General features: G+C 34.6%; 1 protein-coding gene across 1 annotated transcript in view; it reads left to right on the top strand.

Moving 5' to 3' along the window:
- Positions 1-1,537: 1,537 nt before the first annotated feature.
- The window catches only part of LOC127802369 (UDP-glucose:glycoprotein glucosyltransferase), a 31,832-nt gene continuing 8,974 nt past the window's right edge, over positions 1,538-24,395 (top strand). Inside the window, exons 1-22 of the mRNA XM_052338132.1 lie at positions 1,538-1,859; positions 3,194-3,637; positions 3,789-3,936; positions 6,250-6,421; positions 7,106-7,179; positions 10,674-10,770; positions 10,861-10,973; positions 11,096-11,211; positions 12,060-12,117; positions 12,941-13,093; positions 13,215-13,313; positions 13,416-13,580; positions 15,491-15,559; positions 16,735-16,823; positions 17,126-17,288; positions 18,379-18,513; positions 18,635-18,740; positions 18,834-18,928; positions 21,378-21,490; positions 21,606-21,816; positions 22,420-22,488; positions 22,688-22,830. Coding sequence (XP_052194092.1) covers positions 1,699-1,859; positions 3,194-3,637; positions 3,789-3,936; positions 6,250-6,421; positions 7,106-7,179; positions 10,674-10,770; positions 10,861-10,973; positions 11,096-11,211; positions 12,060-12,117; positions 12,941-13,093; positions 13,215-13,313; positions 13,416-13,580; positions 15,491-15,559; positions 16,735-16,823; positions 17,126-17,288; positions 18,379-18,513; positions 18,635-18,740; positions 18,834-18,928; positions 21,378-21,490; positions 21,606-21,816; positions 22,420-22,488; positions 22,688-22,830 — 2,993 coding nt within the window. The 5' untranslated portion in view covers positions 1,538-1,698. The remainder of the gene's footprint in view (positions 1,860-3,193; positions 3,638-3,788; positions 3,937-6,249; positions 6,422-7,105; positions 7,180-10,673; positions 10,771-10,860; positions 10,974-11,095; positions 11,212-12,059; positions 12,118-12,940; positions 13,094-13,214; positions 13,314-13,415; positions 13,581-15,490; positions 15,560-16,734; positions 16,824-17,125; positions 17,289-18,378; positions 18,514-18,634; positions 18,741-18,833; positions 18,929-21,377; positions 21,491-21,605; positions 21,817-22,419; positions 22,489-22,687; positions 22,831-24,395) is intronic.

The following is a 24,395-nucleotide window of genomic DNA, read 5'->3' as shown; positions in this document are numbered from 1 at the left end:
GGGTGAGCGAGAGGTTGTAGCGGGTCTATGTGTATATATATATATATATGTATATATATGTCTCTGTATGCGAAAATATGTATATTTGTATGTGTGATTGAGTATATATATATATGTGTATATATAATTTTGCATATATAAGTTTGGAAAACAAAAAAAAAAAAAAAAATTTGTGGTTTGATTTATCTGTGAAAATTATGTAGTTAATTTAAAATAGGTTATTATTTTAATTTTTCAATACAATTTCACCATTAAATTTCATGGAAAATTGATCATTTTCCATAGAAAACAATACATATCAAACACAAAATATTAGGAGAATGATCAAATTTTATGAAAAATATTACCAATCAAACACTAAAAGATGGAAAATAACATCATTTTTCAAGTAACAAATTATAAGAATCACACAGTTTAAATTTATAATTTATAGAAATTCATTTTTTATGGAATTCAATTAATTGGAATTCATTTAATTTTCACTCAAATTTCACCATTACAATCAAAACGCACTCTTATTATTGTTGTGGAGAATTGTCATTATCATGGTATGTCTCTCCCTTTCTCCTTTCACATTGCATGTGTGAGATTTATTGTCATGGACTAACTCTTATCGTTTTTATTTTCTAGTTATATCCATTTTCGTCTTTTAAATTTTTCTCTATAATACTCATAATTCTTATAAAATTCATGTTTTGAATAGATGAATGATGTCCCAATGCTTAGTGAAAAACATAAATTTTTTAGCCAAATATAAGTCAAAGACTCCTAAATATAGGAAATTACAAATATAAGAGAATAAAATAATAATAATAATAAATGTATTTTACGTGTGATCGATTATTTAATAACAGTATTTTTATCCTATAATTTGACTGCAGTGAGTGGGGCATTTCACCATTTTTTAGTTACTTTGAGATCTTATGACCCCTTTCTCTCGTTTATTTGTTTATCACATAAATTATAGACAATTGTCATTTTAATTAACTTCAACGAAATTCAATTATAAAAAATACCATTACAAATTTAATTTTATTACTTTAATTGTGAGAAATACTAGGAAAATGAGAAAATGATTGTTGTGAAATATTATTTGACACGTTTAGATTAATGGGATTATTAGAGGATAAGATGAACTAGTTGACATTTCATAAATAGTTTAAAAAATAATAAATTTATTTTAAAATTTTAAGAATTTAACACCTTAATTATCAGGTAACAAATTCAAATATGAAGAAAGGTTTTAGAACAGTTGCAATCAACCAACACCTATTTTAAAATAAAAAATATATATACTATCTCTATACTTAATTTAAATATTTTAATACATTGATATGTTATATTGTATGTGTTTATTAAAAGTGGGATAATAAGTGATAGTTTGCCATTTAAAAAAAGAATGGTAAATTAGTTAATTTTTTGTGCAGGGAAAGGGAGTATGGGGTATTTATTTATCGAATGCCGCTTCTTCCCTGGCGATGACGTGGCGCAATCTGATTAGCCCAAAACCGTGGAAAATGTAAATCTAGCGGGGCGACTGACTCTGAAGTCTGAACCCTAATAAACTCTGCGAATCGGACACAAAGTGGAAACAGTGAAGACACTCAAATCTCCCATCACTTCTCACTTCGATTGATCGTTCGTCAATGGCCTTACTCTGATCCGTCCGAGAAGGTTGAACCGAATCGGATTTCGATAATGGGAAGTCCCCTGAGATCAGGTTACGGAGTTCTTTTCGTTCTTGTCGTCTTCCTAAGTCTTTCTGGCGATTTGATCTCCGTGGAAAGTGGTCAACCCAAGAATGTCCAAGTGGCTCTTCGGGCCAAGTGGTCTGGTACCTCACTGCTTTTAGAAGCTGGGTACGTTCTCTTCACCAATATGTTACATTGGGTTTCGATTTTTTTCTAGCTATTATTGCCTACTTTGATTCGTTTTAATCTGAGCGGCTGCTTAATTGCTAATGAGTACGTCGCTGGTTCGTTGTAGATTTAGTTATGCAGGGTTTTGATTCTAATGCAAGTGCGTTTCTTACTTCAGTTACTATTTGTTTTCATGATAGTACAATGAACCTGGGCTTCAGTCTGGAGTGGGTGCATTGTGACCATTGTTGTATTCTTTTTTTCCTTTTTTACTTTTGGCCCTTTTTCGGGTGGGGTGATGTAAATGCTTATCCAATTCCAATATATTTTAAACCTTAGACTTAACGTCAGAAGAGAAAGGGGGTTGGAGATTTGCTCTGCTAGATAGAATTCTTTGTACCCGTTTGTATATGAGCCTGAAACCCAATCCAGATACGAAGACGACGTTTTGTATGCTCACATCAACATGAAAGAAGATGAACTAGCCCCAATAGTGTCAAGATGAGCCGACAGCACCTACAAATCCACATTATTGTCCTTCCCGGAGTGCCAAGATCACTTTGAGATTAAGTGGCCCCACCACATGCAAACAAGTAGAGAGATAGAAATAGGACAGAGGATATAGAGTGAATTTGGGTAGAATAATACAATAATTGTGCGAGACATTCTTAATGCCTATTTTATAGTAGATTACACATTGAGGTGTTTTACAACAAGTTAGGGTGTCTTTGATTAAAATGTTAGTTGCTGCTAATTTAGCATTAAGTGTGTCTTTTGAGTTTTCCATGGGTCAAAAGCATGTATTTAGGTGTCTTGGGAATGTTTGTTTATATCCATGCTTGGAAACTTGTAAGACTGCTATCAGTACATACTTTATATATCAATGACATAGGCTGGGTCCGTTTTAATTAATTATGATCTTTGAGAATAACCTTTTTTATTCTTTAATTCTGTATCTCCAGAGTGGATTCCTTGGAGTGGTGAGCTTGTCTCCTCTAGCCCTATATCTATAAGATAGTCGAATCTGTATCCTTGGGTTGTGGGCTTGGTTGAGTTAGTGTGATTATCATCCTTTTACTGTATTGTGATTCCTCCAGAAAAGGAAAAAAATGCAGATCCAGCATCATCAGGCATTTCTATTTATATAACAATTTACCTATAAAAAATAAAACATGCACTCAGCGTTATTGAATGGTGGTCGATTTCTATACCTGAAATCTAAATGTTATTGCAATCATATTCTTATAGGTTGAGCGAAATATTAAGTGGTTGCAATTTAAGTGTTCAGAACCAAAATTCTGCATGCTTGTTAACTTCTTGATATTGTTTGACAGCGAATTGCTATCCAAAGAGTGGAAAAACCTTTTCTGGGAGTTCATTGAGATCTGGCAGCACAATGAGGATGCTGATTCATATACAGCGAAAGACTGTTTGAAGAAAATCATTAAATGTGGACAATATTTATTGAGAGAATCCGTGTCATCACTTTTTGAGTTCTCTCTGATTCTACGATCAGCATCACCAAGATTAGTGTTGTACAGGCAATTAGCTGTGGAATCTCTTTCTTCTTTTCCCATTTCTGATGATATTGACTATACCTCTGTCGATGGCGGAATTTTCAAAGTAAATGACAACACTGGAAGCAAGAACATTGACCCATTGCTGATGGGCATGAACCCAACTCCTCCTGGGGGAAAGTGTTGTTGGGTGGATACTGGTGGGGCACTGTTTTTCAATGTTGCAGAGTTGTTAATGTGGCTGCATAGCCCATCCGAATTGTAAGTCGTTCTCTCTTCTTTTCACAGTAAGTTTTTTTTTGGCTAGACAGTAAGTTTAATTTTGCTTATTTGATCTATTAATCTTAATCAAATAGGTAATTGACTCTTCATCTTGTACCTTAAACAATGTTGTGTTTGTTGCTGGAGTTAGGGATTCATTTCAGCAGCCAGAACTTTATGAATTTGATCATGTGCATTTCGATTCAAGTATTGGAAGTCCAGCTGTAATTTTATATGGAGCTCTTGGTACTGATTGCTTCAGAGACTTTCATGTCACATTAGTTGAAGCAGCTAAAAAGGTCCACTAAGCAATCTTTTTCTCTCCTACTGCTACATTTTTATAAACATGGTGGCTTAATATTCGTATATATAAGATTATATGGATGACTTAGTTTTTTGTGTAATTAACCCCAGAAAGTGGGATTAAGGGTTGTGCTTTTGTTGTTGTATGTTATTTAACGATGTGCAAAACCAGGTTTAAAATGAAAGCCAGTCCTAGAATTGTATTACAAATACATATGTGAAAAAATTTGATAACATTGTTATCATTGACTGAAGGAGAACGTTTGGCCACTTTGTTGATCCCACCTCCGCATGCATCAGAAATAGCATGATACCTTTTGAAACTTACCCTTTCAGATTTTCCTTTACATACCATTATGGGCTTTGAGGGAAATTTTGCAACCAAATTGTACAAAATAGATTATTTTTAAAGCCTAGACATTGGACCTTATTCTTCCTTGTTAAAAAAAGGTACAATTTATTCTAGTTCATGCTTTGTAGTGTTTAAAATCACATTTTTGACCAAGGTTTAATCTTGTGTGCCTCGTTTGTGCTTTACCTATGAAAAAAATGAATATTTAATATTAGTTCTTCAAATGACACTTGAAATGACAAATAATTTGAAGCTTCTCTTAACCTATTTGGCATGCACATAGCACATTGGATATCAAATGCGAGCCTGTTTTCTTGAAATATCATTAGAATTACACATTAGAGAGAATCCAAGGGTTCAGTTGGGCTAAGGGGTGGCTATGTATCTCATATTCTTACCACCCTTTGTCATATGCAGTGTCCATGGGTACACAACATCCTTCAGGTAACATGGTACAGTCAATATTATGTAGACATTGACTAGTGGGTTAATGTTCCTTCTTCAAGATAAATGTGATGAATGACGCATTCAAACTCTTCAGAAGAACACCGTGATTAGAGACCAAGGCAAACATACTCAAGTGTAAGAGCCTTGTCCTTGTTAAAAATTGTCTAAGCTGGCCATTCCTTGCCCTCCAAAGACAGACTACCAGATTGCTAAACCTCATGTCCCTTCATGTGGGCAACCTCCACTTCTTCAAATCCTCTTCAAGAAGCAACTCCAACTTTCTCTCCATAGTCTAATTCAAGCTTCCTTCTATTAAATAACCATTCAACAACCAAACTAATTTCTCCTTGAAGCCCTGCGTCTCATGCCATATGTTCTCAAATTTGAAAGGAGTTGTTTCATTTTTAGTCCCTCCATAATTGAGGAACACAGGTAAGGGCTACAAACTGGCAAAGTGGTAACCTATCACTCCAAATCTAATGATAGAAGAATCACACTCCTGGACATGGGAAGTCTCTAATTCTTGACCAAGTCATGGCAAGACAAAGATAATTCAATTGTACTCAACTCATCAATGAAAGCATCACAGGAAGGCTGGTCTAATCTTCCGGAGTAAAACTAATCATATTAAACTTCACTCAAAGTTCCACCCAACACCAAGTTGAAATCCACATCAGATAACTCCTCCCATAAAGGAGGCTTTAGGATTGCTACAACTAGCTCATTAAGACCCAAGAAAACCCAAAGAAAGTCATCATTCCAACATCCAAAGAGAAGGACCATTTTCAACCTTTTCTCTCTCCAAAGGACTCCCATCCACATAATAAGGACCCTGCCAAAGGACCTACTACCAAGTACTCCCTCACCCTCAAAACTGCCCTCCACACGCTCTGCACTGTATCCACTGCCACATCAGCTCCCACGTGTACAACTAAGGATTTTAATCATAATTGAGAGATGCTTGCCAACTTCCTTCTAGTCGTCCACTTTATTTTTTCACGGGCTTCAAGAAATTTTATGGTTTTATAGGAATTTTATCAACGACAATGCTCTTTCCTAGATTCCGGTTTTCTTAAGTAAAATGGCATTGTGTATTCAGTTATCTGCCATGTGTATCAATTAGATCAATAATCTCTTTGGATCCCATGATAACAGGTCCTAGAACCTGAAATAGGCAAATCGCTTCTCATTATAATTGTTCTGCTGATATTGTGCAGATCTATCTCATCACTTGTCACTATCTTGTGTTGAAATGATTATTTCAAGGCTATAGGGCTCCTTATCGTTGGTTTGGCCAAGTGAAACATTTCTTTTTGTAAAACAACTATCAAATGATCATGCGCTAGATAGTTCCTCAGCATTCTCTCTGTTCTCTAAATTGTATTTCCATACTAGTTCATTTTAACCTTGAATTCTCTATGCCTTTTTTATTTTTGGCACTCATAGATGTTCACAGTTTTCTTTTCCTCTAATGGATTTTGCAGTTGACAAATGCTTTTTTAATTTCCAGGGAAAAGTTAAGTATGTTGTTAGACCTGTATTGCCTTCTGGCTGTGAAACAAAAAGTGGCCATTGTGCAGCTGTTGGTGCCAGTGATACTTTAAATTTGGGTGGTTATGGTGTAGAACTTGCTCTAAAGAACATGGAATACAAGGCTATGGATGACAGTGCAATAAAAAAAGGTGCATGCTTAACTCATGTTAATTGCTGACTTGATGCTCCATCTTCAAAACTGGCTGGTAGCATGGTTCTGTAGTGGGTATGGTTGAAAATTGTCATCTCATTTACTCACGGACATGAAACTACTCTAAATTGAAAAATGTACTATGCTGCCCATTTTTAATCAATCAATTTTCTCTATGGGTGAATTATCGAGTCTCAATGTTACTATTTTGCTTCTTTTGTACAATGTGTTCTTTGGTTTTTCCCTGTATAAACAGTAGGTTCTAGCGATCTCTTCGTTTGATGCCTTTAGAACAATACTTTAATTTTAGTAGCTTGTTTCTCATTTCAAAAGGAGGCTTTGTTATTGAAACTGCTTATTTTGTCCCATTTCCATTTGGGAGTGATTTAAATAGGGTAAATTGACCAAACACCCCCTGAATTAGCCACGACACCCCCCTGAACTCTGGCCCTTTGAGGGGGTGTCGTGGCTAATTTTGGGGAGTTCAGGGATTGATTGAGTGAATTTCAAAAGTTCAGGGAGTGTCCGTGCCTAGGGGCGAAAGTTCAGGGGGTGTACGGTCAATTTATCCATTCAAATATGATGTTTTTCCCGTCCCTAATTTATCCTTCCTGTAAAAATCTATTATTAAAGTTATTGATTTTTTGAGAGATTCTAAAAATGATTGATGTCTGAGTTGCAGGTGTAACTCTTGAAGATCCTCATACTGAAGATCTCAGCCAAGAAGTTAGAGGGTTCATCTTCTCTAGAATTCTGGTTTGTTTCCCAAATGATTTCTCTGTGCAGTTTTCAATTCTATGTTGCAGTGTTTTTGGTCACTTCTATAGCTTCTTTAATTGTTGAGATTTCCCCAAGCATGTTCTCTATATGTTTGCCACAATTCACTTTTCCTTCTGATCTGCTGTTTTCTGATCACAGTACCCTTTTGGTGTCAAACCTCAAATCTGAAAATGTAAAACCTCCAATGATTTTGGCAATGTTTCCAGTTCTTTTTTCATGTTTAAAATTTTTGGGAGAAAAAATAACAAAAACATTGTTTGGCTCTGTTTTCGTTTCCAATAAGAAGACATTCCATTTTTGTGGACAAACAAGCAAACACCAAAATATCTCCATGTTCATTTTTTCTGTTTTCATTTTCAGTTTTTCCTATGACTGGAGGCTCAGCTCTGCTGCTCATGTTCTTGTTCAGCTCCTTATTACCTTCTTCTTCTTCATTCCTTATTATCTTCTTCTTCTTCTTCAACTTCTGCTCTTCATCCACATCTCCTCTTATTCTTCTGCTGCCACTGGTCCAGTTGTCAAAAAACATCTTCTTTCTTCTTGTTCTTCTGTTTTTGCCTGTTCTTCTTATATTTTTTTTCTTCATTTTCTTTTTTCACTTTCTTCCTCTTCACTGTTAGTGACGGTTCGACAAACCCCACTGCTGGTGCCTCAGGCAGTGGGAAAGAGCTACCAGCAACTTTGGGGTTTGCTTCCTGAGGAAGAAGAGAAGGTGAAAGTCGAAATATTTTTGGAAGAAGTTATTTTTGTCAATATGAAAGATTTGTCTATATTATTTAATCACCCGATAAAATACCAAAATTTTGTTGGAAAACATTTTCTCCTTTTATTTTCAAAATATTGTGAAAAGCCAACATTAGCAAACACAATATTTAGTTTCTGTTTTGTAAAAAATGAAAACAAAATTGAACACAAAAATTGAAAGTGAACTGAAAAACAATTATGTGATAACTAGTAACAAAATCAAATATGCTCTAAAATGTTCATTTGCTTTCCAAACAAATGATTGTTATATTTCTCATTTCCTTGGAGATTGGCTTGTAATATCAGTGAAAAACTCTATATCCACTGTTTCTACTAAAATTTATTACAATTTGTAAAAGCAAAACTCATTCAAATCCTACAATAAATCATTTCGATGCCTATTAGAAATATATAACAAGAGTTATTGTATGTATATGCTTTTGTTAAAGAAGACTACTTGAGAACAAAAAAATTTCATGGTTGTTATGGGGTTTGAGAAAGTATAAAGGAGAGGAGATATCGAGAGAGGAGAAAACGAATATGATTAAATCAGTTACTTTGGGTTCTTGTTTTACTCTCTCTTTTTTTCTTTTACTTTTGTATGGCTGCTAGAAGCTAACATTTATTATGGACACCCTTCACAACTATTAAAACATTTTTTACGTTATTGCAATATGTATGGTTGTTGAGAGATAAGTGTGTAATCCTATCCTATCTTCCTATCTTATCTTTGAATAAGAGGTTGCAGTCTAATTGTCAAGCTGACTCATAGTTTAGTGGCTAGCTGCTGATCCATTAGTGGACTTATCCTCTTATCCCTAATTCTAAGGTTTCAGTTTAGGTTGTTAAGTTAATGTCCTATAATTTTAGGGAAGTGGTTTGTTGACTCTCCAAAACTGTATATATTTAGACTTATCCTTGGAATAAAATTGAATTAGGTTTTCTGCTCAAATTCTGTCAATAGTGCTTATTAAACCCTATCCTTAATTTGTTATAGTAACGGAAGGAGAACTTCAATCATGTTTGCACAAAGTTTCTTCCCCTTCTTGTTTATGCATTCACTGCTTTGGGTTATATTCTTTCAGCTCTGTGTTACATGGACTTCCTATATTAGTTCTTTTTGCCCATGTCCACACAGTAACTTGGACATATTTTGGGTATAGCAATGGTTATGGATGTGATTAACGATTTCACATTGACAGGTCTGAGAAAATATCAGGGAGGGAGGAATAGGAAAAAGTCATTTGTCTGTTCTCTAGATATTCCTGGATTTAAAAACTGTGGCCAGCTTGATATGTGAGAGAAAATCTGGTGACTAGTTGCCAACGGCTGCTATGGTTCTCTGTCATGCTATAACTGTTAAAATTATGTGACAAGTTTCAAACGTTAAATTGTCTCATTAGTCAACTTTGGCACATCAATAAATTTTGTGAAAACTAATGATTTACTTTAATTAACAGAGAGGAAATATTTTCTATATTTTCCTGCATATCCCTAGATAGTTTTTTCTTACAGTTTACTAAATTGATATTACCCATTTTAAAATGATTAAGAGGCCAAGTAACTGAGTTAAGTTTGTAGCTTTTTAACAATCTATTGGTATTTTTTTATCTCATCTTAGCTCTAATTTTGAATTAATTTGTTGGTTAATCTCCTTGATTTTTTAGATAGGAAAATAACAACGACAACCACATACCTTAACCCCACTAGGTGGGTTCATCAGTTACATGAATTCTAGTTTTCCATTAATTTCTATTGGTGCCATTATATTGTAAGGCCTTTAAGTAGCAAGATAATCTAGTAACATTTGCATAACCTGGCTTTTTATTTTATTTTCTTTGAATTAGAAGATTGGACACCTTCATCTTGCATCAGTACCTAACAAACTTCAACATACAGAAATAAAGTTACTATATCAATTATATTACCATTACACCAAAAATACATGCAGTAAAGTTAAAAGTTAACAATTTTGGAAAAAAGAATAAATAAAATGATAATTTTAACATCTGATTGCCATTGTACAAAACATCACTTCATATGCTTGGTGTATAAGTAACATCCAAACAGAAAAGTAAAAACGAAAGATCAAGCATCTCATTTTCAAGGTTTGTTCAGACCTAACTTCAACGGAGATCCCACATGGTACATGGCATGCCCCAAAAGTATTTCTATTTTTCTTGTTGTACATGTCAAATTTGGTTGCAACACCTATTTTGAAGTATTTTGAAGAGTAGATCATCCATAGCATAGCATAGCATAGCATAGCATTGATGTATGCTTGTGACTTGTTTTCATTCTTTCATTTGGAGAGGGATTTTGTGAGTCTACTTTTATATAGTTGGGGTTTGTTATAGAGTTTGGTTTAGGTTAGGGGTTAGTTTATGTAATTGCTTTATCTATAGCTTACCAATCCAACACGCATTGGCTTCCTTTTTTTGCTCTATGGCTTACATGGCTTGTCTGTGAAATGGAATGATTTGAAAAATTAAAAAATTAGAACTTGTTAAGTTACAGGTTGTTAGATTTTATTGATATAGATTAACTTTTATTATGTCAAAATCTAATAACATTTTTGATGGCCTTTTTCACATGTTGAAGACCCCTTCTTGGAACATTGACTACAGGAATATCATATTTAGTGGAGGTTTATTGAAATATGATTACATAACATATTGATTAAGCAATGGACAATTAATGTTATCTTCTTTTTTGTCCTCATGCAGGAACGCAAACCTGAACTAACCTCTGAAATAATGGCTTTTAGGGATTATCTTCTGTCATCGACAATATCTGATACACTTGATGTTTGGGAATTAAAGGGTAATTACCATAATTACCAATTAGCAGATTCATGATAAATTTCTTATTTTGGAGTTTGTTTAATGAGCTTACATCTTAGCTCCTCTGCAGATTTAGGGCACCAAACTGCACAAAGGATTGTTCATGCCTCTGATCCTTTGCAGTCAATGCAAGAAATCAATCAAAATTTCCCTAGTGTTGTATCTTCTCTATCCCGTATGAAGGTAAAGTATGCTGCATGTTCAGTAAAATTGAAATATTTTTGGCATGTGGGAATAGTTGTAACAGATATTAAGTGTTGTTCTAGTTGGCCGATAAATCTTAATGCACTTTAAACATCATCCAGCTGAATGATTCAATCAAGGATGAAATAATTGCAAACCAGCGAATGATGCCTCCTGGCAAGTCCTTAATGGCTTTGAATGGCGCTTTAATCAACGTTGAAGAAATTGACCTTTACATGTAATGTTTCAGTCCTCTGACTCTTTATTTTAATTTTTTAGTATTTTCAGTTTGAGACTATTCTTGTTAACCATATTTGTACCTTCTGTTTTGTGGATGATATTTTTTTTTTTATTAGAAAGCAAGAGCACTTTATAAATGATTATTGAGCGCTTGACAGATATAATGAGGATTTACATTAAGGACAAGGCACATTTCATTTAATAAAAAAAATGAAGGGAAAATATAGCTTCCTTTGATTTCTCAAGTGAGCTTTTATGAGTGTAGATTGGCAAACTATTATAACAGAAGTTTCTTCTCCTTCCCCACCCTATAAGAAACAACTTGGATTGAGTATTATTTATTTTGTATGTGTTTCTAAGTCACTATTCTGGAGTTACATGCTAATGATGCTTTTGTGTCCTCGAAGGCAAATAATACTACAGGGTAATGTGAAAGCACTCATGAAGGATGTTATTACCTAATCCCATGTTTGAAGATGTCCACGTTAGCTATCAACCACATAACTTTTTTGTTATTTCTGAACTCATGATCATATAGGATTACTGAAACGTTGTCTCTGCCTTGTGCAAGACTAATTTACATGTCTCAAAATTGAACCTGCAGAGTACACAAGACGTCTTGCAAATGAACTCTTTTAAGGGTGTAGAATTGATACTTTGTGAAAACTTATAATTGTCACTGATTGCATGGCTTTTGACTGGATGACCTGGATGCTTAAAACCTACAAGATGAACAGCTACTGCATACTTGAGCTCTTGACTTTTGATAGTTTGTGTAATATTTTCTGTTTAACTGAACTTTCTTTTATGTTATATTTTCTGGTGTATACTGATTTATTTTTGCAGGTTGGTTGACATGGTTCATCAGGAGTTATCTCTGTCTGATCAATATTTGAGGTTGAAGGTATTCTGTTTACTCTTACACATCATTATATGATGCACTTGAGATTGGTATTGTCCTTGAATTGTCCATTTGGCTTAATTATTACCTTGTCTAATATATGTTCCCATGGCTTCAATTCCTTCCTCTTTTAAGCTATTATATGTCTTAGATAATTCTTGGTATTCCTTTCTTCCAATCAAGTTATTTGGTGTTCATTTATCTTCATTTGCCTACTATTTACTTAATCAGGTTAGTCGAAGACCTAGAGCTTGGATCTTTTTCAAGGGTAACATGTAGGTGGGGTTCTAGCTTAGCTAGAGGGTGTTTTCCACTTTGTGTAGTACATGCCATATGCATTGTTGTGCATCCAGACATGGCTGAGTGCTGACAAGAGAAAAATAAATATATTTAAAGTCTTTACCCTGGTGGGAAGAGTTTGGTTAAGATGCATGTGCATTAATTTTTATCTCTGGAGTATTTTTCCCCCCCTAACTTCAGTAAGCATGATGAGGTCATGATGTAGTTTGATATAAGTCTTCACCATGTAATTTGATGGGGTTGCTCATTTCTGGTCTTCTGGATATCCTGGTTGGCAACTTGAAGATATAGTTGGAAGACATGAAGAATTTCATTATTATGAAATTTCATTTTGTAGAAAGGAGAAAATTTTGGTTGCTTTAAAGATTTATCTGTGTACATATGGAAAACATTAATTGAATATTGTCAAGCATGCATATTGGTATTGCACTTGAGGTTTCATCTCAGTACTATGTTATTGTTTTATAAGACTAGCTACTAGATTGGGCCTGAGATTATCAACTAAAATATGTTGCTAAAAATCTAGATTCCTCCAAGCGCTATACGGAAGCTCCTATCAACTTTACCTTCTTCTGAGTCTGACACATTTCGTGTTGATTTCCGTTCAACTCATGTTCATTACCTTAACAACTTGGAGGAAGATGCCATGTACAAGCGATGGCGGACCAATATCAATGAGGTACTTAATTTTGTTCAAATGTTTCAGTTTTTGGCTTGGGGAACTTTTAATGCCTTTGAGAATGTGATAGAGCTCCATTAAATGGTTTCTGTATCTTATTTTGTTGCTGGTGCTGCTGCAGATTTTGATGCCTGTCTTTCCTGGACAGCTACGCTACATTCGTAAGAATTTGTACCATGCAGTTTTTGTTTTGGATCCTGGATACGCTTGTGGTCTTGAGGCAAGTCCTTATTCTTTTGCTAAGTGATCTGAGTTCCTAGTGTCTGGATCTTTTTATTGCCCTGATTGCTCATATAATTTTTCTTTTCCTTGGTTCCTGAAGTCCATTGACATGATTATTTCTTTGTATGAGAATAATCTTCCCATGAGATTTGGGGTGATACTGTTCTCTACCAAGTTCATCAATACAATTGAAAAGAACGGTGGGGAAATTCCTTCGGCTGGTATTGAAAATGCTAATCGCGTTGGGGAAGATGTCTCCAGTTTGGTAATGCTTCTCTCTATCTTATTCACTGCCAATTTACCATTTCTTTCTGATAAGGTGGGGTAGTGTTTTTTCAAGTCAAATGGATTTGAGGAGGTCACAGTGGTTGCGATTGCAAAATGCGGTTACTTCCCCATTTTGTCCTTTTCCCTTCCCTCCTTTTAAGAGTTGTTCAGAATTAATTGCTTATTCTATAATTGTTCGTGCTATTGGATTTAGAAATATTAGTGATTATGTTATAAGTAGCTTTAAAAACTTGAGTATAGAAGACAAATAGATTGTTAATGGACAATTAGTGGCTGCAGCCGTTGTTTGGTCTCCTTTATCTGATCTCTTTGTCTTCCTTGTCTCTTGGTTCTCTTGTAAATCAATAATTTTTTTTATGTTAATAACCTTTGAAGTATACTCTGAAAGAAGGCGGTTTAACTCAAACTCCAATTCTGAGAGCAGATATTTATTTTATTTTAATCTCATATTGATGTTTAAAAGAAATTGGGGTTGTGGTAGAAGGAACAAGTAATTAGTATCCAAATAACTTTTTTGGTAGATGGCAAACAGAAACACCAGCTTTTTTATTAGGGCTTATACAAAAGAAAACTAAGGTTGCTTCTCCAAAATAAAGAAAATTAGCAAATGAAAAGAAAGGGAAGTAAAGAGGAACTACTATGCCACCCCACACACACACGAGTAAAATAGAACCCTTAATAGAACGAAATGAATGCTCGTTATCCTTGGGTTGGCACATCATAAAGAAAGGAATGAGGGGCTGAAAATCTGGTCTGAGGCAGATGTGGAGGGTGCCAACTTCAAGCAAACAAAAACTTTATCACCAGAACTTATGTAACCTAATGAAAGCCAATAATATGGAAGAAAAAGCTCAAAGCTTCTGGTTACCCAATTGTGAACTTGTAGGTCATCCAACAAATAAGTAGCACAGGTCCAATACATGTGAGCTTTTCTCCTTATGTTGTCAACTGCAGTAGTAGAATTATCCAAATAACATTTGTAAAATGCTTTGAGTGACATGCAATAAAACTTAAGATAAGGACGAATGAACTATTGTATTATGATTAATTATAAATACTATATTACCAATGTTAAGTTGCCGTTTATTCTAAAAGCTTAAACTATTATGGAAAGGTTCCAACAATTTATATCAAGTTTCTAATGCTCCCCCCTCCCCCTCCTCTCCCCTCTCATGCAACCTCTTGTTTGCACGTGTAAATACTAAAATTAAGGTACAGAATGAGAGTGCACGATAAACCTGGATAATGCAAACAAATATGTATTAACAAGAGTCGAACCCAAGTCCTAGAACCAGAACCAAAGTTTTGGGAGATGCTAGACATGATTTAGCCTTTTTATACCCATATTATTATCAATTATCACAATATCTTCAACATAAACTATCAATCATACTACCTTTGGCATAATGATGATAGCTAAAAAATGATTGATAGCACATCTCTAAATTGAAATACCATCACAATACCATTGAATTTGCTACATCAAGTCCGTGGAGGTTGTCATAGTTCATGCAAGGTTTTTTTTTGGTCTCCACACTAAGTCCATACTTCTCCATGAGCAACAAAGCTTCTCCATATCCGCATAGACTTCTTCATTAAGATTATCATGCATGAAGGAATTATTAACATTAATTTGATGACGAGGCAACACAACAATTTGAGTAATAAAAAGACAAGTTGCAATTTAGCCACTAAAGAGAAAGTCTTGAGATAATCTTACCCATAAAAATGTGTATACATCTTGGCCACTAGAAAATCTTTCTGCAACACTATAATTTATCCTGCCAGATTATATTGTTTTAAGCAGCCTCTTCCACTGTGATTCCATTCAGTTGTTCTTAACTGTCTTTGATGCTGATTGAGACTGTTGATGACTCTGTTTTGCAGATTATACGACTTTTTATTTATATTAAGGAACATCATGGGAATCAAATGGCTTTCCAGTTTTTGAGCAATGTATGAATGTGGAATTTCACCATTCTTATTGGTATATGTGTCAATTTTTATGTGGTGCAAAACATCATTTCTGAGTCTGTTTCTCGCTTACTGTTCTACTGTTTTATTGCTGCATATTTTCTCTTATTGTCTGTAATTACCTGAACAATAATTATATGAAGAAGAGTACAAGGTACAGGAAACCCGTTACAGAATGACCTAAAAAGTATAGTACAAGGAAAGAACTAGTACTGACTAATGGCCTATGAATAGATAGATGTAGGACTGACCCCTCTTTGAAATTCTAAGATCAAGAAACAAAAGGAGTTATAAACAATCTTCTTGATCCCACTTTATAGTCGACCCTGTCATTCTAATTCTGCAATGTCATTTTGCCATCTCTTGTTCTTTCATCCTTGGAATTCTGAAGTGTTTGGAAAAGAGTCAGATTTGTTCTTAAACTTAGGAATTTGATGTTTTATTGTTCAAGAGAATGGATCATTGTTCCCGTGTCAGAAAGGGCATGCTTGTATATTTGACTGAAATAATAAAATCAATGAATTCAGTTACTAACATATTCCAGGAAAGTGGACAGAAGTAATGCCCATTGGACTGACCATATCTGTGCTGTGCTTTCTTGTCAAGTTCTAACTAGTAGCTGGTTTTGGCACTGGATAGATTGAGGAAACTAAACTGAGTTGTTAATATCTGCACAACAACAAGAAAAACCATCACAAGCCTTAGTCCCACTAGGTGGAGTTGGCTATATGAATTTTAGACCTCCAACCATCTCTATCCATGGCCATATCCTCTGTAAGGTCATTAAATCCTATGTCATGTTTAAGGGTTTCTCACTAAGTTTTTTTAGTCTTCCTCGACCTCTTTTTCTATGAACTTTCTCAATTTCATTCACTCACCTCACAGTTTAGCAACAGGCATTATTTAACACTGTTGTTAATCTGCATAGCTGGAAAATTTTAGATAGAAATTTTCAGCCATGCCTCATAAGAGAAGATTCATCAACATCTAAGGTGTCTGACCTTGTCCACATATTGAGATGTGTGATTCCACTGCATTGGCTACTTCGGAAGCCATTATGTAGTCTATCTATAAGCATGCCACGTGTCTTAAGGTTGCATGACCTGATTCACCTCAAGCTTCTCCAATTTGAATATCATTTTTCCTGAATATGGCAGATAAATAGATTGCGGATTGAATCGGCAGATCCTGTGGAAGATGCTCCTGAAATGCACCACGTGGAAGGGGCATTTGTTGAGACATTATTGTAAGTCTGTCATCCTCCATTTCAAACACCCCCCCCCCCCCCCCAACCCTTTTAGTTTTGAAATTAATCTATTTCGAGTCTCACAGAGACTATAATTGAGTTGATGATTCTGAGTAAAATGGTGCTTCTGATCATTCTGTATGTCTATTTTATAATTACATCAGTTATCCTTTACTATGTCGTATTGTTGTCAATATATGCTTGTAAAATAAAATTAGTCTTGCTGTAGATGTTGACAGTTTCATTCTTTTAATTTGTTCCTTCAATAATCTATTAATAGGTATATATTATTATTTCTGTAGACCAAAGGCTAAATCTCCACCCCAAGATACTTTACTAAGACTGGAAAAGGAGCAGATTTTCAATGAGCTATCTCAGGAAAGCTCCATGTTTGTTTTTAAGCTGGGTTTAGCTAAACTTCAATGCTGTCTCTTGATGAATGGACTTGTCTTGGATGCTAATGAGGTACTCGCTTTAGTCTTTTGCTGCATCTTTTTCTTCCTCATAATAATCAATTTCTCCTGCTTTTAGCTTATGTTTTTGATAGTGATAATTTTTTGTTCGATCTTTTAATGTTTTGATTATATTTCTGTCAGCATGTTATATATCCCCTTGCAATAGCTATGGTTCTTATGTGGGATCCTTCTTGATTTCCCTTGACAATTAGCACAAAAACTACTTGTGTGGGTGATGTAGGATAGATCTGGTATTCTGAGAATACCAACTGATTGGAGGCTTATTCATGAATAGAAGGCTTAGGAAATTTGTTGAAAAGGCTAGGGTTTAGGTATGTAATGGGTTGGTAGGCAATTTAGAGGTACAATATAGCTGGGAAGATGAAATTTGGGGTCTGAAAAGAAGTCTAAAAGTAGGTTTATGAAAATAAGAATCTGAAAATTGAAAGATTAGGAAAGAGAGAGATTATCTTCTGGGCATCACAGTTAAGTTTAGCATTGTGTCACTCTATTCTGAGAATTGATAATATGCTTAGAGAAAACTGTAGTAATTGTTTTATTCACTAATGAAAAAGAGAAATAGGATGATATTTATTAAGTAATGGTAATGCTATTCCTACTAGGATTAGGAAAATCCTTTTCCTATTAAGACACTAAATGAAAGCTGATAAATAAAATCTACACACTCTAATAACACCCTAACATATAATTAGAATTACCAAAAAAACCCCTAGGAGATTACTTAACAAAAGTACCTTTGATGCATACAACATCAAAATTAAGGCTAGCGATGTTCCCACAATGGTCCTTTGTCATCAAAATATCCCAGATCAATGTTAGAACAAATTTTAATACACTTATTATATCTCTTTAGAGGTTGTTGCCAACATCCTCTGTCAATGGGTTTGCAAGACAAAGCGTTTTATTCTTGTTAGTGACATTGCATATGATTGGGTAATTTTCTTCCTACTATCTTTAGTTTTAGAATTTGCTCCTCATCATTCTAAACTCTACGATTCAATTGTCAACATTTGTGGTCAGTTCCTGCATAAATACCCTTGAATGATACAATCAAAACTTTTTGGATTTAATACGTCCAGGATGCTCTTATGAATGCAATGACCGATGAGCTTCAAAGAATCCAGGAACAAGTTTACTATGGTCATATAAATTCTCAGACTGATGCACTGGACAAATTTCTCTCTGAAAGTGGGATTCCTCGGTACAACCCACAGGTACTTTCTGTCTAGTGAGATTTTGAAATTTTCAATTATGTTTAGCTATTTATTCATTTTGACAAAGATGTTTGCTAATTTTATGCCAAGTCATTTTTTTAATTTTATTGTGCTTCTGTAGATTATTGCGGAAGGCAAGGTGAAACCAAAATTTATCTCTCTGTCTACAGAAATTCTTGAGAAGGATTCTGTGCTAAATGCTATTAGTTACTTGCACTCTCCTGAAAGTAAGCTGTACTGAAGCTAAAGTCATTGCCTTCCATGTACAATTTGTTGAATTTTATAATTTGACTCTGGTTCCTTGATCCAATTTCTTTCAGCTGTAGATGATGTGAAGCCCGTGACCCATCTTCTTGCAATTGATGTCACATCAAAGAAGGGGATCAAGTTGTTCCATGAAGGAATTCGATATATGGTAATAGGTTTTACAACCAAATGGTGAATTTTTATTTGAGTTGGTTATTGCATTTATTCTGTTAGTAATATCATAATGACTGAATAAATGCACCCCAGGAAAAAGGTAAAAAATAAAAAACCTTGAGCACTCCATCAATAGTGAGGTAGAATGATTGTTGAGGGGCATAGACATTTGTGTTTAGCACTATCTATATTACCTGTTGGATGCTTATCAAAGCTGCTTGTAATATAGGTGTGTGTTGGTTTTGAAACCCTGGTCAAAGAAGCTATACATGATTCATCATTTGTTCTAAATTCTAAGTTTGAATGGGAAGGAAGAAGTAATACATTGGAGGATTTGGTTGCAATCCCAATGTTAAGCAATTGATTGTGGTTTGATGAAGCTTTTATGAAGACTAGTTCTAACTTCTTGATCTCCCAAAACCATCTTGAAAATCTCCTTGACATCAAGTTTTTTATTCTCCTAAAAACCTATCTTACTTCTTAATCACATGCCCAATGGTTTGTAAGGTTTGTGGAAACTTATCTTCTCATCTCTTTTGAACAATTGAACATATAGACTGAGAGAGAATATATAGATACAAGGGCCATATACCAGGTCATACCAGGTCATATAGATAAGGATGAAGATAACCTATGAAATCAGGATGGCCATCCAAGCCACAGCTGCAACTGCACAAAACATCCTCTGGCCTACAGCCATATATAAAGAATAAAACGCCCCAGGGCATAGGTTGAACGGTCGGATGAACAATATGCCGGAGTCAATCCGGTGGGTTGCGAGTTCGATCCTTGCCTTGCGCAAGGGCCAAAGGCCCAACCTGTGATTTACCTCACTTGGCGTAATCAAGGGCACGAGCATCGGAGTCCATGCAAGGGCGGTCATCCCAAGAATAAAAGGCCTAACAGCCTACCTCACTATATCTAAAGGAGATAGGGTTGCCTTTATTAAAAGTACATTGTCTACTTATCCCGCTTATGTTTTATCTCCTTTTAGCTGGCTAAGATGGTGGCTCTTAGACTTAAAAAGTTGCAGAGGGAAGGATTTGGTGACAAGTGGCAGCTCAGTGTCTTATGTATTTTTTTCTTTTTTTTTTCTGGGGAGGGGGGTGAGGATGGTGGAAGGAAAATTTGGAGTTGATTAGGCTGAATGGTCAACTAGGACAGGGCTCATTGTGGGGCAGGGTTCTCGAAAGAAGGTATCATGAGGTTGTGTTTGGTGTTTCTTCCTGATTTATTGCATTTAAGGTGGCAGGAGAACAAAAGTCATGCTTTGGACAGATAAGTGGCATGGCTATAGACTGCTTTGATTTATTTTTTGATTTTTTCAACCTTGCAAGTTAAAGAGGAATGTCCATAGGTGAGACTCTACTTATCCACTGATGGCATCATGTAGATCCTTCTTTTAGTTGCAATGTCCAAGTTTAGGAGTTTGACTCCTTAAAAGTTTTCTGTGACATTCTTTATGACTGTTCCCTACTGGGCTGGGGGAGGGGTTTTCAGCCAACTGGAGCAGTGGTGTTCCGGTTCATTCATTTTATAGGGTTATGTAAACAGGCTAGGTTTTGAATCCCCCAAAAAGCTATATGGAGGAATGAGGCACCCATGGATGGTCTTTGTGTCTATATGTGGACTGCCACACTAGGAGCAATTCTTACCTTGAATTATTTGAGTAAGAGGACAGAGGTGGTTTTAGATTGATGTTTCATGTATAGGAGTGGAAAGTCCCCTGGCCCCCTTCTTTACTATTTGTGGTCAAAGAGACCTGGGGTTTTGTTTGTTTTCCCTTTTTGGGATTCTTGGGTGATGCTGGCTATCATCCTTGACCTCACGTGAGCTTGGATAATATCCACATATGGCTTCAAGGCAAATACAGTAGATGAGGATAAAGTTATATGTTAAAATAACTTGGAACCACATTATTAGATTAAAAGGTAAGTTCAAGTAGTGTATTAAATAAAATATCAATTCATATCTACTATGCCCATCCTTGTTTGAACCTTTTAAAAGAATTTTAAACTTGTTTACAAATAGATTTCTCTAAAATTTGTGTTTAGACTTTTTTGTTTGCATTTCTTTTAATATGTAGAATTTGAACAATAATTTGTTGCTGCTGATATGATAGAATATAATTACAATGTGAAATCAATCAAGAATGCTCACTATTTTCTAGTATTGATACAACAAGAATCACAAATCTTAATCCCGCTAGGTGGGATATTTTTGTGTACTGATATAAAACAATTTATTATCAATGTGTCTTTACAGTCTTCTCCTAATTTCTTTGAAGGTTTGTCTTATTTATTTGGTGGAAGACCAGAGCCTCTTTTGGGAGCCCTAATATACAACCCCCCCCCCCCCCAAAAAAAAAAAAACTTTTATTGTTTTTTTAAAGTTATTATGATGATGCAGACAACAATAGCTTTGAGAGCTTTACTGTGTCACAGATAGAAGGTTCTAGAAGTGCACGCTTAGGCATGCTATTTAACGCCAAGCAAGATGCAGATCTTCCTGCTCTCCTATTTACTAAGGCTTCTGAATTGGCTGCATCATCATATAGGTAATTCAAGTTTCCAAATCTGTTTACATAATTCTGTATGGCCTTTTGAAATTGAATATCATTCTTCTTTTTGACATTTCCTGCAACTCATTGCATACCTTTTGCTGTCCTGCAGTCATAAGAAAAAGGTGTTGCATTTTTTGGATCAACTAGTCCCGCTTTATGAGAATGAATTTATGTCTGCATCTCCAGTAGTTGAAGGAAGCATTCAATCATTTATTGATAAGATCTCTGATCTAGCCGGTGCAAATGGCTTACCATCTAAGGGATTTAAAGAAGTTTTGTCCGAATTGTCAATTGAAAATTTGAGAGGCTATCTGAATGAGGTACATAATTTTTGCCTTGGGCTTTTGGACCTTTACATTCCAACAGTACAAATTTAGCTGTTAATTTTTCATGACAAGTTGAGAGGTTGTTTTAATAGGGTACATGATTAAAGTTTTCCCTTGGCCTTGAACTCCAAATTTACCATAATCTTTAGCTTGTGTCTTTATTTTCCAATTTTTTTGGTATATATGGGAGTCTATGTATTGGATCTCTATTCATAAAAATGGCCATTCTGCATGTGGGGTGTAATTTTAACCTCACAAAACCATGTAATGTCAATGAGTTAATGGATTAAGCTGCCCTAGATATTTGGTACCATGCAGCTGTACCGGTATTTTTGAGGCCTTCAATTTTTGCCTACTTCTTGCTGTCTCAATATCATTGTCCTATTCATGACTAGATTTGTTCAACTTAAGCCAGCACAATTGAATCTTTTGATAAAGTGGAAAACACTTGAAGTTTTGATAAGGTTTTGTTTGAACTGTGTCCTCCAGTTCCATGTACCTTGCACCAGCAGTGTGTTTTTGTCAGTTATTTTCTAGGAGATGCCTGAATACACAAGTAATTGACTTGTCCAACTCACTGTTGAAAATGGTTTGCAGGTGGCAAAATTTTTATACAGGCAACTTGGACTTGAATCTGGGGTTAATGCTATCATTACGAATGGAAGGGTGAGCTCTACTGGGGTTGTTTCTGCTTAATTGAAATTCAGATTTCTGTTTCTGTAGGAGCCTTAGGAATCAAATCTGCTCCATTTGTTTTTGATTTCCTGTCAATAACTTATCAATAATTATTTTGTCTAAGTTTATTCTCCATTGTTTTCCAAGAATTTTATTGTTGTGTTTTTATGTTATATTTGGCATTTGGTAGGTGATCCACCCTGGTGACAATATGTTTTTGAGTCATGATCTACGTCTTCTAGAAACAGTGGAGTTTAAGCACAGAATAAAGCACATTGTTGAAATTATTGAAGAAGTGAAGTGGGAGGACATGGATCCTGATTTGCTGACAAGGTTATTGATTTTGTTCTTGGTGCTTATTATTTTATTCTATTTCCCTTTTTCACATTCATTTGGCAACATTCATGTTTGTCCTCAAGTGACAAACACATTCTTATTTGTCAAGAATTTTTGTTTTTTCTTTGGTCTCCTTCCGTTTTGACAGTTAACCTTTTCTAATTGAGGAATGCAGTTAAGCCACTATTTTATACTCCAAGGGATCTGATTTTTGTTGCACTTGTTTACAAACTCCATGTTTGTTTTTAAAACATTTTACTTATTTTCCAGTGTTTCAACAACAAAAAATAGGGAAACTATTTTTTTGAAGCAAAAACTTTACATAAACATGTGAAAAATAACTTCCCTAAAAAATTTTGGCTAGTCATTTTTGGTTTTGAAACCAAAACAAAATTTATTTTGACAAGGAATAACACATGTATACACACAACATTGTTAGCTCGTCTAGTGTTTAGCTTTTATTTTTTTTTACATAACATGTTTTATGTAAAAATAAGATGAAAAACATTTTTAATAATTTTGTACATAAAATATTTTTTATGAAAAAGTATTTTCCCAAACAATATGTAAAATATACTGTTTCAATGTATATATTTTACATACAAATGCAAAAACTAGCAATTGGATGCATTTGAGTCAGATTTTATTTACATTTTTTAATTTTTAAAAATGTGAGCCAAGCACCAAAAAATAAGATGAAAAATATTTACGTTCAAACAAACATAGCCAAAAAGGAAAAGAAGAAACAAATCAAGGTGTTGCACCAACTAATACTACAGAATTGTTAATCTCTTTGTTAAAAAATGTAACTCTTTTTTTTTCCTGATTGATGGTATTATATGAATGAATTGCCTTACGGGTTCAGGCCTATAGCAAAACTACCGTTGGTAGTTGTCTTTTCTCTAGGTTGGCTTTGTGCCCTTCTAGGTTGGCTTTGTGCCCTTCTTTCTCCGTCATTATTTTCTATTAATACTTGGACAGATCTAATATTTTCACAAATTTGATTAGCTTCTTGTGTTGTTATGTAGAAAGCATTCACATGGATATAGAAACAGATCCAGATATGGGCAGGGTATATGACAATTTGAAAAAAAAATAAGGATACTGATATGTCAAAAAAATGATATTTTTTGTTGAATAAATTTTTATTAATAATGTTTATAACACAATAGGCCTCAAATACACTTAAAATATAGAAGTATCACTAATCTAATGTGATGATATCATTCTATCTTTAATAATACTAACATACAAAAATATGGCAAAAGTACTGTTATCCAATGTAAAGATAGCATTAAATCCATAATATTGATAACATAAACATTACTCAACATTCAAAAAATTTAAATATATTTTTTTGAAGACGTTATTCGACTCCAATGTGTTTTTTATTCCTTAGCCAAAAACTTGGCCATGAACAGTTTTTCTTCTTTAAAGAAAAATATTTTACCCCAAACAATGTTCTAAAATCTGTTAAAAATCCTAACATGTCCAATACATCCATTGCAAGTCCAATCCATGAAAATATGTGTACCAATCCATGAAAATATGTGTACATCACA

This window comes from Diospyros lotus, chromosome 5 (assembly GCF_014633365.1).
Source record: "Diospyros lotus cultivar Yz01 chromosome 5, ASM1463336v1, whole genome shotgun sequence".
Lineage (NCBI taxonomy): Eukaryota > Viridiplantae > Streptophyta > Magnoliopsida > Ericales > Ebenaceae > Diospyros > Diospyros lotus.
Note: the sequence above shows the minus strand (reverse complement) of the source record. Positions and strands in the feature narration are given on the sequence as shown.